This window comes from Sardina pilchardus, chromosome 12, assembly GCF_963854185.1.
Source record: "Sardina pilchardus chromosome 12, fSarPil1.1, whole genome shotgun sequence".
Classification (NCBI taxonomy): domain Eukaryota; kingdom Metazoa; phylum Chordata; class Actinopteri; order Clupeiformes; family Clupeidae; genus Sardina; species Sardina pilchardus.
This window is the reverse complement of record NC_085005.1, coordinates 11,923,025-11,939,559: the sequence shown is the minus strand read 5'-3', so window position 1 is coordinate 11,939,559 and position 16,535 is coordinate 11,923,025. Positions and strand designations below refer to the sequence as shown.

The 16,535-nt window shown below is 43.3% G+C and overlaps 2 protein-coding genes across 3 annotated transcripts; one reads left to right on the top strand and one right to left on the bottom strand.

The window, feature by feature from the left end:
- Nucleotides 1-904: 904 nt before the first annotated feature.
- On the bottom strand, nucleotides 905-6,833 carry zbtb1 (zinc finger and BTB domain containing 1). Its single transcript, XM_062550977.1, has 2 exons — nucleotides 6,460-6,833; nucleotides 905-5,384 (listed from the first exon to the last, which is right to left on the bottom strand). The coding sequence occupies exon 2, from the start codon at nucleotides 5,378-5,380 to the stop codon at nucleotides 3,344-3,346; it is 2,037 nt and encodes a 678-aa protein (XP_062406961.1). The 5' UTR covers nucleotides 5,381-5,384; nucleotides 6,460-6,833; the 3' UTR covers nucleotides 905-3,343.
- Nucleotides 6,834-7,228: 395 nt separating this feature from the next.
- zbtb25 (zinc finger and BTB domain containing 25) lies at nucleotides 7,229-11,423 on the top strand. 2 transcript variants are annotated; one of them, XM_062551519.1, is made up of 4 exons: nucleotides 7,231-7,300; nucleotides 7,568-7,642; nucleotides 8,207-8,404; nucleotides 8,620-11,423. In XM_062551519.1, the coding sequence occupies exons 3-4, from the start codon at nucleotides 8,232-8,234 to the stop codon at nucleotides 9,860-9,862; spliced, it is 1,416 nt and encodes a 471-aa protein (XP_062407503.1). In that variant the 5' UTR covers nucleotides 7,231-7,300; nucleotides 7,568-7,642; nucleotides 8,207-8,231; the 3' UTR covers nucleotides 9,863-11,423. The 2 variants fall into 2 exon arrangements, with proteins under 2 accessions (XP_062407504.1, XP_062407503.1); XM_062551520.1 differs by lacking the exon at nucleotides 7,568-7,642 and having other exon boundaries at nucleotides 7,229-7,300.
- Nucleotides 11,424-16,535: the final 5,112 nt, after the last annotated feature.

Below are 16,535 nucleotides of genomic sequence, written 5' to 3'. Positions count from 1 at the left end.
AAGCCTTGTAGCAAGTTGTTTTAGAGTAGGCTGTGATTTTATAAGACCTACACACATTGTTTAGGCCGTACTTGTTGGGAATAGCAGGCCTAGGTGTAGGCCTATTGTTTAAAAGTTTACAGCAAGGCATGTTGGGCAAAAGTTTAGACATGCCTATATTTCCCTTGCAAACATACTTCCGTCATGGTTTTGGTCTATGCCCTCATTGGACATGGATTGACCACACAAATCCATGCAAATGCACAAAGGTCATAGAATATTTAAACATAGCCAAAGCATGCCGCTGTTGAAAGTGTAGCCTACATGCTTGAATTACTGGTGTATGTAGCTATTCATTAATCTTCATGACGTTGTCTCTTGTTGGTCACTCCCATTTTTGCAATGCCCTTCCACCTTCTCCCCATTAAACATGTGCTGTGACAGAGAGTTGGCCATCTAGAGTGAATTAATGATATAAATGTACATTGGTCATTTTTGCTTTTACATTTTTTCACCTCTCCGGCGTCTTGAGCTGTGCATATTTAGTTGTAAATGTTATTGTCTAGAGTCCACACACAGAATGGAGGAAATTAACCCCATAATTAGAGTTAGTATCCTGTGGGATTTATCCCCATAGTGAGCTGTGGTAAATAGCAATACTCCGGTCAGTGCCACACCTTTAAGTTCTGTCAATTTGTCTGCTGGGATAAAATATGTGTTAGAAGTGACCAGACCATTATTCACATGTTTAATAACATTTTACCTTGAGTATATTTTCTAAATGATAAATAATGTTTGATAGTATGGCCTTGAGATGTCATTGGAGCTGTATTCATGCATTCACAGTTCAACCTGAATCTTTGCACCAAAAGCTTCCCTTAATGAAGTCATGCCCAATATGTTCATATACACTCAATTTCACTCCTATATTCCATGTTTCTTTATTTTATAGCTTGAAAAACAAAGCTTTATCGAAAGGTAAACATTAACAGACATCCTCCGTGTTGTTAGAGCAAATGACACTTGACCTGTATCCATACACATCCATTTGGAGTTACGTGATGTAAAAAATGGAAAATGACTCATAAAACAAGACATCAACATTGCAATGTATACATAATCTTAAATGTGTGAGACTTCTCAAATCCTCCATACACCCTGTTAAATTACACACTCTCCACACAGCTATACGGTAGGTCTATGGTATGTCGGCACCATTTGTCATTGTAGATGTTTACATAGTCTTGGCAACAGACATATCCATACCTATTTTCTTTGACTAACTTTCAAATGGCATGAGATTAAACAATATCCTATAAAGACATGGATTCATATTTTTTTTATAGCTTGTATGGACAAACTCTTCTCTGAACCATATTGAACCTGATTGTTTTGATAAGCCTACTTTCAGCTTAGACCAGACACCCATTTGTGGTCAAGACTTTAAAATATCTCATTGTGGTGCTCCCTATAGAAACCGCTAAACCCTGAGTTCTCTGTATATGACTGTCAAAGTGTTTGGTAAATTGTCCAAGAACTTAACTGTCCAGGGATTGCAGAAAAACTTGTAACAACCCACATTGAAAAAGTTATGTACATGGAATTGGCTGACACTAATACAGTTAACATGTACACACCCCTGGCAGGGTGCAGCTGCTGAGCTATAGATGTGAGGATTCAAAACAGAAAGGATTCAAAAAGAGGTCTGGACAGCCATAACATTTGTTATACTCCAGGCACTGCTGTCAAGCCTTACAGACAAAAAAATATGTTCAATGTACGACGTCACACTGCATTTCAACTTGAACAGCCCTGGAGCATTACTGTATACTGATCTACAAGGACCGTCTCTAGTTTGATCCCTGGCTAAGTTTCTGAACTATTACTTCTAATGGAGAGTGTCTGCTTAAATACCAGCTGCAATGATGCAGTTATGATTAAAAAAAATAGCATCAAAACAGGATGTTATATTGTCCTGACAGTAATAATCCATTGCACCTGACTCTCTTGAGGGTTGACCTAAACCCGTATAAACATCTAATCTGATTAGAATATGTGAATATATCTATTCAGAATATGACAAGCTTTTTTTTAATTCTTGAGGTCTGACAGACATTTTTGTTTTAATTCAATAGAGATTAAATAGTACTGATTGTTGCAGCTCTTTCACTGGTAGTTTGAATAGCAAGACAGGCTGTTTAATATGGACCTGAATATAGACACACTGCAGTAAATGTTTTGCACTCATTAAAGCTTAATGAAAAGAAAAGCACAATAGATTTAAAATAAAATATATATAAAAAATAACTTCCCAAGTATCCTGCATTTCACAAACATTCAAAAGTTAAGACATAGAAGAGGCAACTGAGATTGTCTTTTGTTTACAATACCAAACATGCTAAAAAGTGCTCCTATGGGATCAAATGTATATTAACCATTTCATCAATGCACCTGTTTCAGATTCTATCCCTGGTAAAGGTTGTTTCAGAAAGACAGCAATGTGAAAGACCAAATATGTAACAGCTTCATTTGTGATGCTCTACATTTGCATAGTTAAAATATAAAATGTCAAATTGTGTTGAAAATCAATATTTCTGGTGTATAGGATGGATATGAAACAAAAAAACAGTAATTGGTGGAGAACAGTTGAGTAGAGTATCTCAATAGTTTGACCTACTCGAAGTCAACCACACTAGTGTTTTGGAGTGTTACATTTAGTGCCTGTACCTTGTAATGCAACTTTACTGGAGTCCCTCAGTACCTGAAACAGCTATAGCTAAATGTACCTGTTAGGTTAACCATGACATCACAACACCAGAAAAGACGTCTCAACACATGACACCTTACTGCTAAAAAGACAAGCACCAAATAGCAAGAGTGATCTATAATGACATCAATATTACCGGAGATCTCATATGTTGGCCACGGAGAAAAGAAGTATCCATGAAGGAAAACCATACAAATTGAACATGTTTTTACAAAACCTTTGAAAATCTTAACTTGAAAAAAAAAAAAAAAAAAAAAAAACAAGGTGCTTGACATACTCTGTGTGACCTGCCTGAAACTTATAAGCATGTCTTCCATCAATCTAATCGTGCACATACATACAGTACTTGCTAGGTAGAAAAAAAGGCCTTAAACCATTTTGTAAGCCTGAGGCACTATATCCCTCCAGAAAAAAAACAATAAACAATAAACCTCAAACACACTTAGACTATGCATACCATTTGAAAGTGCTTTTTGAATAGGTTATTTTTGGTGTAATAAGTGCATAGATTGGTTCTCACATTTACAGTATGGCTTTTTTCTTTTGTTTCGCTTTTCCATTTTTCATATAATACAATCTACACATTGTGGTAGCCTTTCACTGTCTCTTGGTGTGTTTTGAGTTATAATGACTCCGCATGTCCTTGCGGAGACGGAACTTCTCCCCACAAACGCCGCAAATATACAGGTGCACATCCATGTGTTTCTCCAGGTGATCTCCGCTGGGAAAAATTTGGAAACACACCTGGCAGATGGTCTCACCTGCCGACAAGTGCGAGATCATGTGACGGACGTGGTCGTGCTTCAGGAAGGTGCCCTGGTCACAGACTGGGCAGACGTAGCGTGCCATGCCCTTGTGCATGTCGGTGTGGAGGCGCAGTTGGCGCTCGCGAAGGAACTGTTTTCCGCACGTCTGGCAGGTGAACTGCTTCTCCTTGGTGTGCACCGTGTAGTGCTCTCGCAGGTGGCACCGCTGATAGAATCCTTTCCCGCAAATGGCACAGAAGTGTTTACGTCGATGGTCGAGCTCGCTCCCGTCGTCGAGCAGGGAGGGACGGAAAGGTTCTTGCTCGGGGCACACCAATGTGTGCTCCACTGCCAAATTCTCGCTTTCAAAGACAAGGCCACAGAGAGGGCAACGGTAGCCCTCCAAAAGACCCTCCTCCATTGCCTGCGCGTCTTCTGGAAGAGGGGAGTCTTCCTCGGGTGAGTCAAGGTCAACACTCTGGGGCTCTCCGCAGCGCTCGGCGTGCTCCTGCAGCTGGCGGCCTTTGATCAATACCTGGCCACACCTGCCGCACGCACAGATGTGGCCCATGTGGTTGGAGATGTAGTGGGCCGACTGTTCCTCCTCCGTCAGCAAAGCCCCGCAAAGCTCGCAGGGTGCCGATTCCTCGTCTTGTTTCTCTTCCTTAATCCTGACGACCTTTGAACCTGAAGCACCAGACTCGTCACTGCTGACTAGAGAGCCTTCGTTGCCATCTTCCATGGCGGAAACACCAGCTTCTTCTTTGTCAAAGCGTTTCTGGTCCCTGGCTATGTCTTTGTAAGATCCAAGGCGTACGCTGCAGCCTTTGATGCTGTGATTCCCCACTTTGATCACTTTGATGTTTTCCATCTCGGTCTCTGAGTCGTCCTCTTGCTCCACTTTGATGGTTACATTCTGGCAGGGGGTAGCCTCGTTGTCGGTCCCTGTTCCCACCGACCTGATCACACTTTCTGTATCAGACTTATGGTCTGGCCAGTCGTCCTCTCCTTTGCACATCATTCTGTGCTCGTCCGCTCCCTCTGAAGCGGAGCTCTCCGCTTTGTTGGAGTCGTTATCCACCTCAGCATTGACCCTAGGAGGCTGGAAGGCTTTGCGGTTGGTGCAGGTGAGAATATGCTCGATAAGCAGCTTTTCACAGCTGAAGACGAAGCCGCAGTCGTCACAGGTGTAGGTCCGCCCGAACCGAGGTCGCTCCTTCAGGGTGGCACTCCTACCGGAGCCTCTCTTCCGCAGGTCACACGGCTGCTCGTTCATGCCACTCTCTGAAGGCACTGGAGCCAGGGGCAGGACCACGTCTTCCACAGGCCTAACGGTCGACACGTTTAGGCTCGGTCTCGCAGGGACGGCAGGAACCTTGGCTGGAAGCTCAGGCTCTGCTGCATTGGGTTTGTTCTGATCAAACATACGGACACCGAATATCATCTTGCCTCCCACCACGCTCGTAGATGAAGACGAGCTGGAAGAAGATGAGGATGAGGCGCAGGATGACGGTGTGAGGTTTGAGGAGCGGATGTCTCGCAGATCCTCCAGAGAGTCTGGTATGTAGTACATCTGTAGGTAAGCCATGGAGGCCTTGAGCTCATCAAACTCGTAATGGCCCACCATGATGCGGCCAAGATACATGAGCTGCAAGATGAGGTCAAAGCACTCTGCGCTAATCTGCATGTTGCTGAGGTCTAAGCGGGCCGTGGACTGCTGGTCCCGGATGAACAACATCCGGAAATAGGAGCTACAGGCAGCCAGCACCGCTTTGTGGGCCCGGAAATATATATCACCAATAGTGATACAGCAGTCACAAAGGAAACCCCATTCACGCTGGTTGTTGAGCTGCTGCAGGACATGCTCACTGTGACTTGGCCTCGCCATCACCCTGGGGATGGGTGAAGAGGAAAAATAAGAATTAAATAACAGTTTAATATAGATTTAAAGGAGATAAGGAAATCATTTTCTTGGCTTTAATGTTAAGATACAACACATTAATACATAATTTTAAATAATTATATTTACATCATTAATGATTTACATAATTATAACATAAAAAAGTAATAGCACAGGTTCTGGTGGTATTATAGGCCCAATAATACATAAAACAAAAGGGACAATAACCATTACAATCATGCAAACAAGTCAAATGACCATACACATAACTTCCCAAAGGCATTCTGTCTCATGACACTTTACAATTAGCCTATTAAATGAAACTTAGTTCAATGAAATACACAGCTAAATCAGATTAGGACTACAAACAGGTTCCTGCAACAATGTTCAGACAGGTGTACTGAGATTAAAAACGTTCCCTCTTTTCAAAGTAAAAGGCACTTAAACTCTATCACAATAAGTGATAGGTCGGCCTAATACATAGTTCACAGAACAGTGGCAACAATCCAACTTATAAACTTAAATCATTCTCAATTCATAAGATCTTAATGTGACGCACCAGAGAAAATATACTGTTTTCTTTTCCGTGTACCCAAAGCTATAGTTTAGGCATAGAGAAGACTGTCAACGTGTGAAAACAAGTCATTGTGCGATTGCCCGCATGGCTAAATTTACAGTCATGCACATGCAGTTCCTTTTGTTGAGACTCGTCGTCATCTCAAATTAGGAGGTTTACATCCCGCCCACGCATTTCATTGGCCTAATTCGGAGACAGAACGTGCGGGCGTTGTGGCTGTCAATCATGTGCCACAAAAAGTATTTTAAATTGTGTATGTTGTGAAAGTAACATTTGTGGACATTTTATGTATCTGTAGTAAGTACTATCCACAACTGTACAAGGATTTGTCCGAATCGAAAGTGTAGAAGACCAACTGTCTGTGCTGTCTCTGATCTCACGCAAGCACGCACTGCCACCCCCGCGCTGCTTCCCGCATTCACGCTATGGGAAAAAAACCTTCGCGCTTAACACTGTAATGTTTATACTCAAAGCCATAGGAAATACTCACCGAAAACAATGGGTGCTGCCAATTAATGAACAAAAAGTTAAGTTGTAGAGCACTGGTTCAGAAGTTCCACCGTTTTTGTCTTTATCTAAGCATGAAGTTGAGTCGAGAATAATCGCGAGGGCGAAGCCCCTTCTGCTACACGGATGAAAGAACTTCCGCACAGCCGCTCTGAGAGCTGTATCACCGCACCGAGGCTGCCTGCGCTAGATCCAGCCCCACTCACGCAAATCCAACCCTCCATAGGACGGAGCTCTACAGTGTGAATGCAACCGTACATGAAAATATGCACATTACCTTGCTGTAACAACAGCGTCAACAGGCCAGCTTTAAACTTACTAGTCAAAATGCAAGCGCGTAGGCCAATTGATTTCATGGGGGATAACGCATTTATTTCGTTTGGAAGAGCTTAGCGTAGGCGACAGTGGGCAGACCATTTTAGAGCTGCGAGGTGAACCATGTTAATTCATGCATGACCTCACAGAACAGCTGCGGCCAGGTTTTACGGTATTCGTACAAGCTTCTTCCAGTTGTAGGAGTAGGCTACAGTTTACTGTGGCTATGAGTGCTATTGCACGATACGAGATAAACTGTTGTACAAACCAATAGTTAAGATTTTTGCCATCCTTTTCTGTTATGGAGTCACACCTTCGTCTACTTTAAAGGAGTTGAACTAGCGCTTCTATAAGAGAAACAATCACTTCGAGACACCAAAATGTACAGTACGGTCACGTGATGAATAACAAGCTTAGTTGACAATCGCATAGGAAGGAACGCGAGACCACACGAGAATTTTATCCTGCAGCAACAAACATAAATCTAAACAATCTCGCCCATTTAAATGGTAAGGATCCACTCCAAGAATCTGTTTCAGATTGACAGGATTGCATTGCTGCGTACAACAACTGTGCATGTAATGTATCTCAGATTGCATGGAACAATATTCTAGATTTCATTTCGACAGCACTTGACTCGGGCTAAACCGAGTGCGAATTAACATGATGCTGTCGTGAACTGTGATTGTCACGTAGGCTAGCCAAGGAGAATTTAAAGCAAAACGAGTCGATAATATCGTGCATGGACAATAGAATGTTTCTCATTTTTCACATAGTGTTTTTGGGATAGTATACGTCCGGATCGTCCTTGTATGCAGCCAATGTGGCTAAACGGAGTATCCGTATCCCAGGTATTGTCTCGTCAGCTTTGAAATCTACAGTGCCGTAAGCGAATGTCTAGGTCCACTGGGACCTGTAGTCTCAGCATAACAATGCACTCTTTCAAGTATTGCATAGTGTTTTTGGCTATTGTAAAATCAGCATGGAGGTAATCAAATAGTTAACTATGGAACAAATGCCAAGATTTCATGGTTTGGTTTCGAATAATAGCAAGTCTTTATTTTGAAAAAGGGTTTATTTGCTGGCCATGTGTCCTGCAACATTAATTCCCCTTAGGTCCTGTATCTGTCAAACGGATTTATGTCAGAATCTGAAGGCTGATGTTCCATTTAGAGGGAAACCTGCGCGGTTTTACTGTCCAAAATGGAAAGGGGAAAGAAAAATGTAGTCTTGTCACTAGAGGTCACCATATTCAGTAAAATGAGTTTCTTTTAGTAGACTAGTCGTCTGGTGAGCATGTTTTGTAAGGCAATACAACTGCATATAATGTTATGTTGTTTTACTTTACTGTGAAGTGGTTCTGTTGGTGGGGGTCCTAAACATTGTACACAACTTCTCTGATCTGATGTGTGTAGGTGTAACAGGTTGAGAGTGGGCGCCATGGATGTGTCCAGTCACAGCCTGTACCTCCTACAGCAGCTGAATGTTCAGAGGGAGTTTGGCTTCTTGTGTGACTGCACTGTTGCCATTGGCAACGTGTACTTCAAAGCCCACCGGGCAGTTCTGGCGGCCTTCTCCAACTACTTCAAGATGATCTTCATCCATCAGTCCAGGTTCAAATATCAATTTAATCTGTGCCCTCACGTTTCATGCTGCAGTGGAATATTACTGAACGCTTGCATGAAGTGCTTCCTAATCCTTCTCTGTTCTTTGTGACATAGTTTGTGTATTTCTAAGCCTACTTTCAATCAGGGCATCTGCACTCACATATTATGATTTTTCTTATGGCTATGTGATGTAACTAACATCAGTATTTTTGATATTGCAGTGAGTGCATCAAAATTCAGCCAACGGACATCCAGCCTGATGTGTTCAGTTACCTGCTCCATATAATGTACACTGGCATGGGGCCAAAGCAGCCAGTGGATAAGAGCCGTCTTCAAGAAGGGATCAAGTTTCTTCATGCCTACCAGCTGTGCCCTAAACCAGACGAGGCAGGTCCAGATGCAGCCTCTGACCTCCGCATGTCCAACCTTTACGGCATCCAGATCTCCTCCCAGCTCCCAAATAAGGACGGCACAGGGCCGAAAACGGCTGGGCAACGGGACCCTGAGGGATCACGCTCCACTAGTCGGGCGGAGTGGGCCGGGCGCTCCCATGCCCGACCCTCCTCCCAGGCGGTGGGCCTGGAGGGCATCCCCTCCGACCACCAGCTGCCCGGTATGCGGCCCCTATCTTCCCTGGCTTCCGGGGACGACTCGGACGTCTCCACTCGGATCAAAGAGGAGCGCCTGGACGACGAGGAGCAGGAGCAGGAGCGGGAGGAAGTGGACAAGGCCTCGCTGCCCCCTCCGGGTCCTTGCTCCTCTCTCTCCCCGGCCCAGGGGAACCCCTGCCAGCCGGGCCTGGCTCTCCTGTGCCCTCGCTGCGGCGAGCGCTGCCTGTCCCCCGAGGGTCTCCAGGAGCACCTGATCAGCCACGCGGCCTGCTCCCTGGAGCCGCTGATGGAGGGGACTCCCTCGGAGGACGCGGACTTGGGCGGGCCTGGCGGGGCGGAGGAGCACCGGACCACGCAGGAGCGCCTGGACGCCGGCTGCCTGGAGGAGGCCTTAAGACAGAGCCAGGCGCTGGCCGACGAGATCGCGGCCGAGCTGCGGCGAGGCGGGGGCGCGGGGGTCGGCGTCGGGATCGGGGGGTTCACCGGCGCCAGCCCGCCCATGGTGGGCCTGTTCACGCGCAAGCGCAAGATCGCGTGCGCCGTGTGCAACCAGCGGTTCGCGCACAAGAGCCAGCTGCAGGAGCACATGTTCTCGCACGTGGGCAAGACGGCGCGCCACCACCACCACCACCACCAGCACCACCAGCACCAGCGCTACAGCCGCTTCTGCAACCAGCTGCTGCAGGTGGCGTGCGAGGGCGCGGGCGACGGTGCCCAAGGGGCCGGCGCAGGACCAGGGGAGGGGTCGGCGGAGGAAGCGGGGGTCAGGGACGGCCAGGACAACGGCAGCTCCTGCTACTCGCTAGACTCAGAGGTGTCGCGGGAGAGTGTGGATGCCGTCGCTGTTGAATAGCAAAACAAAAAAAAGAGGAAAAAAAAGAAAGAAATACATTTATGAATGTAAAGTAAGGAACAGAGACTAGACAAACAGCATACACACTCTCTTTCCACGAAGACTGGGTCTGTATGTGGAAAATGAAAGGCGCTTTTTCTCACTCTTTTCCTGTGTCTTTTTGTCTGTCTCCAGTAGCCTGAATATCTTTTCTTGTATGAGTATCATCATGGTGGCTATGATGTAGGAGGTCTCCATATGTTCGAATATTGGTGCTTACAGTATTTGTGTTTCAGCATTGTCTATTTTGTGCTGTTTTGTTTGATGTTCCTAAAAACAGCATATAATGCTATCCCAAAACATTTATATACTTTGGATTACGCAAAGTTTTTTTCCGATATGAATGTTGAAGAAAATATGAAAATATTGAAGTCCAAGACTAATCTTTGAATTTTATTTCTGTCACTTTGGAAGGAATACTTGATAATGAGTATACAAATGAAACAAGTTTGCTGTGCCTTAGCGGGTTTTATCTAAGAACTCTTACTACCCCAGCAAAAGCACTTGCTTCTCAAGCTCCACCAAATCCTATCTAAGATTGGCTCATGTTTTGGAATACATGTGATATTCTAAATTCCAACAACAAAGCTCTTGTTGGAGCTTTTTATATTTGAAAACAGTCATTCAAAGCATTTTTTTTTAATCAATATATATATATATTTCTAAATCGTCATAATGCAGTATTTGACCCGATACATATGTTGCTTGTTCATCTGAGATAACTGGTGTTTGCAAAAAAACAAGCCTAAAGACACAATGTGCTTCTCACAAAGTCAGGCACCAGACTGACTAACCCCCAGGGCCATTACTGCACTTTTGTTTGGTGAGACACTCTAACCTGGCACAAAATGAAACCTGAGTTTTCGGCAGGGCAGTTCATCAAATTGAATTTGTTTTGAACTCGTTAACCCAGGAGATTTATAATATACTGTATATTTGTGCCAGACAGATCAGCCTTGAAATCATGGCCTAATTTGATAGCTGGTGAAATTTCATTTGTCATGCCTCTGGGTGTTTCAAGATGATGGCAGATGAGTTATTTATATTTGACAGTCAGTAATGTCCATGCTGGAGCCATATTGACTGTATGATGCAGTAATTTTGAAGAGCATGCTTAATTTGGATAATGAATTCTACACACCCCTCTCTTTTTCAATCCACAGCATGTTTGAATCATATGACACTATAGTATCTCTATATCATATCAAGGACAACTTGCTTTGATGGCGCAGAGCATATTTGGTTCCAGATCTGAATATAAGTAGTTCAGTTTTTAAATAGTCCATTGTACTGGATAGTCCATGCTTTTTGAATGTGCTGGTTACCGCAGTTTTGTCAGTTTCATGTTTAGCGTGCTGTGATTGGTTTGTAAAACCTGTGTAACAGTTACAGATGTGCTCTTCATCTGTGTAATTTGTGACCAGTGTGGTGTGTATGTGTTAAGTTCACTTTGCCATTCAGTGTGAAGTGTATATCATTACGTGGTACGCGTTTTCAAAATATTTTTGGTAATAAACTTGTTTTTCCAAAACGTATGTGTCATAAAAATGGAATACATTGTGTTACGTTCTTATATAACAATGTTGTTGAAGTGGTATGGAGCACTTCAACAACAATGTAATGCAAAGTCCAAGACACTTTTTTAAAAAAATTATGTGACACTTCCTGTGTTGTTAGATCCCACGTATCATTCTTTTTATTTGTTTATCTCGATTAAGTAGTTTCATTTCATCAAGAGTCAGTTGGACAAATTGTATCCATCTCTTAACCAAAAAACACTTTTGCAGTACCAAGGCAGTCCCATGCTCTTTGTGTTCATGATCAAGTTAATTTGTAGCTGCAGCAACATCTGTCCCTGTGGTTGAGCCATATGTTAGATATTGCCTTTGCAAGTGACAGGGAACAACATCTGTTAAACTGCATAAATGTATTTGCAATTACATGTCACTAGATGGCAGTGTGCTGCGAGACAGGATAGCTAGATCGGTTCCAAGGCCACTTAACAAGTGACTAGAGCTCTTGGAATATCATTTTGAATTCTGTCTCCTGCAGAAAATTAGGTCAGATTGTCTGAATTCTGGTTGGAGTACCACCCTCAACAGAGCTACCCTAATGTCAGACCCCTCAGTTGAGTTTGGGGAGAGCAAGAGTTAAGAGGATCGGTGGCACACCAGGGATCCTTAAGAGCATGATTGTGAAACATTCATAGAGATGATGTCATTTTAGGTGAAGCTCTACTTGTTCTAGTCTTATACTACAAAACCATGAGGCTGAATGCATTATGCATTCCTGTGGCATTTCAAATTTAAAGATTCATAAGATCCACGGAGAGACACTTTTCTTGATGGAGACTTTTACATTAATAATACATTTTTTTTCACCCAACACTGAATTTGGTATATCTGTGTAATTTAAAGAAGCATTACATTCTGAAATGCATACACCTATCTGGAATTACACAGGTATGTACAGTATATGCATTTCAGGTTCTATAAGTCTAGAAATATGTGAAAAAAAGAATATCATTAAACACAAAAATCAAGGGACTGGACATGTTTTGCTTTGAGATTGTTTGATTTTAATGTAAGTGTGGGCTTTTCATTGCTATAGAAACTAGATCTGATTCCCCGTAAAAATATAATGTCACAAATCAGGGCTAAAAATATCATACTGTGGGAGGACACATATGTCATCTTTATATGTGTAATGAGGAAAACAACCCTTGAAAGTTTCAATACTTTAATTACATGAAGCACATTTTACCTTATCTTACCAAAGGCATACACCATATTTGGAGCTCAATATTTTTCAGAGGATCTTTTCTGATCCAAATCTTCTATGAAACAAGATGTCCATATTTGCATGTTGGTTTGATGTTGTGTTAGAGTGCTCTTGATTGTGAAGACAAAGAATGTATTCATTACTATGAACATAAAGCACAATAGATGTGTTCACTACACAATGTAGATTCACAGGGCTGTAAAATGACAGAAATACATGAAAAGATCCCATATAAATTGCACAATGTAAGGAAAAAAATATATCTGGATATGTTATATGTTACAACTGACTATCCAAAATAGCCATGTCCATAAGCTAATTACAACTCAGGCCTCCTCCACATTCTCACATTCATCTCTGTGGCTGTTTGTTAGAGGAGGCTGTATTTCCCTCGAGAGCTGACACAGAGCACTTTTGATGGCCGCTCGGACCAGGGAGTGAGCGGTGAGTATAAGCAGGCTCTCACCACTCAGAAGGCCCGTGTCTTCAGGTGACAGACTGCAATCGAATGTGTTGCCACAGGGTTTGGCATCTGTGCTGTTGGCTTCGCGCAGACTCCTGCAACCATCTACTGGCACGGTTAGAAACGACATGTTGCTGGGATTGCTGCAAGGCTCGAAGCCGTCGCGGTCGGGTCCTGTCGTCTCCCTCGTGTTGTCAAACAGCTGAGTTTCCTCCGGCCCATTCTGGAGCACCTCATCTGTGGTCATGGCGATATCAATCTGTGGTCTGAAGCCTGTGTCCGACTCAGCAACACAGATCAAGGTGGCAGCACCGTCAGAGAGTCCTGGGGACTCTTTTAGATCCATCTCAGAGGGTTCTTTTGTACCTTCACAGCTCTCCGGCTCATTTTCATCCTCCCTTGACGTCAAATCCTCTGACCTCTTGCAGCAAGATTCCTCAGTGTCTCCTTCATAGGATTCACACTCAGTAGCCTGTGCGCTGGTGGCCGTTACCTCAGCGCTAACCGTCATGGTGTCTGGACAGGCCACCTGACCCTCTCCATCGCTCTCTGGGATGTCTTCCTCGTGTATTCTGGGCAGGTTCTCATTATTCTCCAAATGGCTGTCTACCTGTCTTTCTGTCACATGCTCATGCTCAGGTGTCTGCGTGGTGCCGCATTTGAACTGGTCAGAGGGGACTGCTTTCTTCCGTCGGCTCAAGAAGCCCTGGATTCTTTTCCGAAGCGTCTTCTTTCGCACCTCTGTGTCTTTTGATGACGACTGCGACTCCTCGGCCACGCATCTCTGTTTCTCTGCATAGCGGCCAACGAACGGGAACCAAACTCTTTTCATCCTCTTCTTCTTAGTCTCAGTCCCAGTTCCAGGTTCTGGATCAGCATTGGAGGAAGAGGAGTGACATGTGGCACCAGGCGTGATGATGTCACCCATTGACTGAGTGTCATCAGCGGTACATTCCATAGACTGTGGAGTCATTGCATTCCCCTTTTTAATCTCGACGTCGCTGTGTTTCTCTCTCCTTCTCTTGACACACATAAACACATGCGGAAAAAGCCTTCTTAAGCCTTCTTTAGTGGTCTTTTTGCTCTTCCTGCTAACGTCGAGATGTTGCTCCTTAACGGTGTCCTCTTCACTGCCAGCATCACAGGTAGTGCAATCATTTTGGAGTCTTGCATGGTCACTTCCCTCTGTTTCACTCCTCACAGTTGTTTGAAGATTTTCAGAGGACAGCCCCAACGTGGTGCCTTCCTCTCCCAATGTGTCCGAGGTTGTCGGAGGAGTGGAGTCCTTTGATGTCCCATTGATGTCCATTCTTCTTTGGTGTCTCAGCACTCGTGCGTCTGACCTCTCTTCAGTTTGGTTCACGTTCTTAGCTTTGCCCAGAAGAAGTCTTGGTGGACCGGTGAGTTTCCTCTTCAACACAACCTTTTGCTGGCCTTGGTTAGTGTCAGAGTCACACGCAGCCATGGCTCTAAACTGGACTGGCGTGAAAAGTACACTCCCTGTCAAAAATGAAGCATCAGTGAATTTCACGATGGAGAAATGCCAGTGTGCACAACACACAATTGTCTTTAGAGACCATCTAAACATGCCAGTTATATCATTTCACTAGATTAACTACAAATTAACTATAAATTAACTAGTTACACTTATAAAATACTTCAAACTAATACTTAAAATATAGGCAGTATTTTGTGTTTGGCAAAGTAGTATAAATCATAGCTGTTCTCGTAACAATTAGCCTACCGTACTTTTACAGAAGTTAAAATGATTACAGGAAATAACAAATTGTTTACAGACTAGAGTGGTTACTTGTGTCCGTCCGTAAGACATTAAAACGTGATCTATATGTGCTCAGCCTACCGGTAGCTTAGCTGTTTATACAAATATATTGCATGAAATGTTCAACTGGAAATTGATTAGCCTAAGTAATTTATGAGATTTGTGGGTTGAGACACTTTCGGAATAAAAAATAATTTGGTAGAAATATAGGCTAGCCTAAAGCAGACTCTAGTATCCAAAAAATAACAAACCGGTTTGAGTAAAGTCAATTTGAAGAGGACTCTTTCACACATTAGACTAGAGCATTACATTTATCAACGAATGACATCAGAACGCGCGCTATATTTTCAGTTCTTCACACTGGGTTTGACCTTAACAAGTAGCCTACAAGCGCATCTGAGTAAATATTCTCCAACTTATACGAATATATGAGTAACCTCTTTGAATATAAAAACTGGACTCGTTTTAAATGTTAACACCATACCTTATTTTCCTGAAGTTCTCGATGAGATGAAGATCCAGGGAGGTGGGAAATACTCTCCCTCCTCCAGCACGTCTACACCCAAGTGGTCGCTGCCGCCAACATGCAGTCGCATCTTGCCCAGTTTCCATAGTAACCTGCTGATTGGCACTTTATTTTGAGAAAACTATGAAAAAGATACACTCTAGATAGGGATGTGTAATGTTGATCTAAGCTTCTCTTACGTCAGCTACAATGTTAATAGCTCAACAAACACTAAAAAAAAAAAGGAAAAAAAAAGATAAACATGCAGATATCCAGCATTTACCAGCTTTTAATTAACTTAATTTACATTTATGTTTTCATTACTATGACCATTAAACCCTAAATTATACTGACTTCCCTGCATTGCACTGGGATTAATCTAATGCCATTCCCATATTTGTCATAAAATTGGCAGAGGGTAGCCTAAGATATGAAAGGATGAGGCACCTGACATCAACCATGACAAGCTGTGTAAGCTTTTAAATTCACCATCTGACACGAGCAGCAAAATGATTTCAAAGTTATGATTTCCAGATGGCAAGGTGCTTTAGAGCTTATCGCAATGGAATCTCAACCCGTCCCCACAGTATCATCTGGGGCTTAAACACATTCAGTGTTTGGGACCGAGACGTGACAATGTGTGTAGTCAAATGTCCTCACGTCCACGAGACAGAATGAGTCGCAGGGGTTTATGGGTAAACGTATAAGCCTTTTAGTATTCAGGTGTGGTTTGGGCTTCCTGCTGTGATGGGAATTAGAATGGGTTACCTACAGTCTGTTTACACGGCAAACCAATTTGGACTCTATCAAAAAACGACCATGTTTTCACTATAGGATGGCTATTGCTGGCAAAGCATGCATGCCCTAAGCTGGCTCTTTCATTGCGGGTATTCAGCTTATCACTGAACTCAACTGTATTTCATTTATTAAAGAACACATTTGAACCTTTTATGACCAAACTACTCTATACTGATCGTTTTTCTCCTGTAGCATCAACCTTAAGTTCAGTCAAGATATCAGTCCCTAATGTTGGAATGTATGTGGAAAAAAAATAATCAAAGCTTTATCAGTTCAAAAACCTACAGTACGTCAAATCTTACTTTTC

Excerpts from the sequence above, each read along its gene's own strand:
- zbtb25 (XM_062551520.1), top strand. The coding sequence starts at position 8,232 with ATGGATGTGTCCAGTCACAGCCTGTACCTCCTACAGCAGCTGAATGTT. Across the intron at positions 8,405-8,619 it reads ATCTTCATCCATCAGTCCAG|TGAGTGCATCAAAATTCAGC; the intron begins GTTCAAATATCA and ends TTGATATTGCAG.
- zbtb1 (XM_062550977.1), bottom strand. The coding sequence starts at position 5,380 with ATGGCGAGGCCAAGTCACAGTGAGCATGTCCTGCAGCAGCTCAACAAC.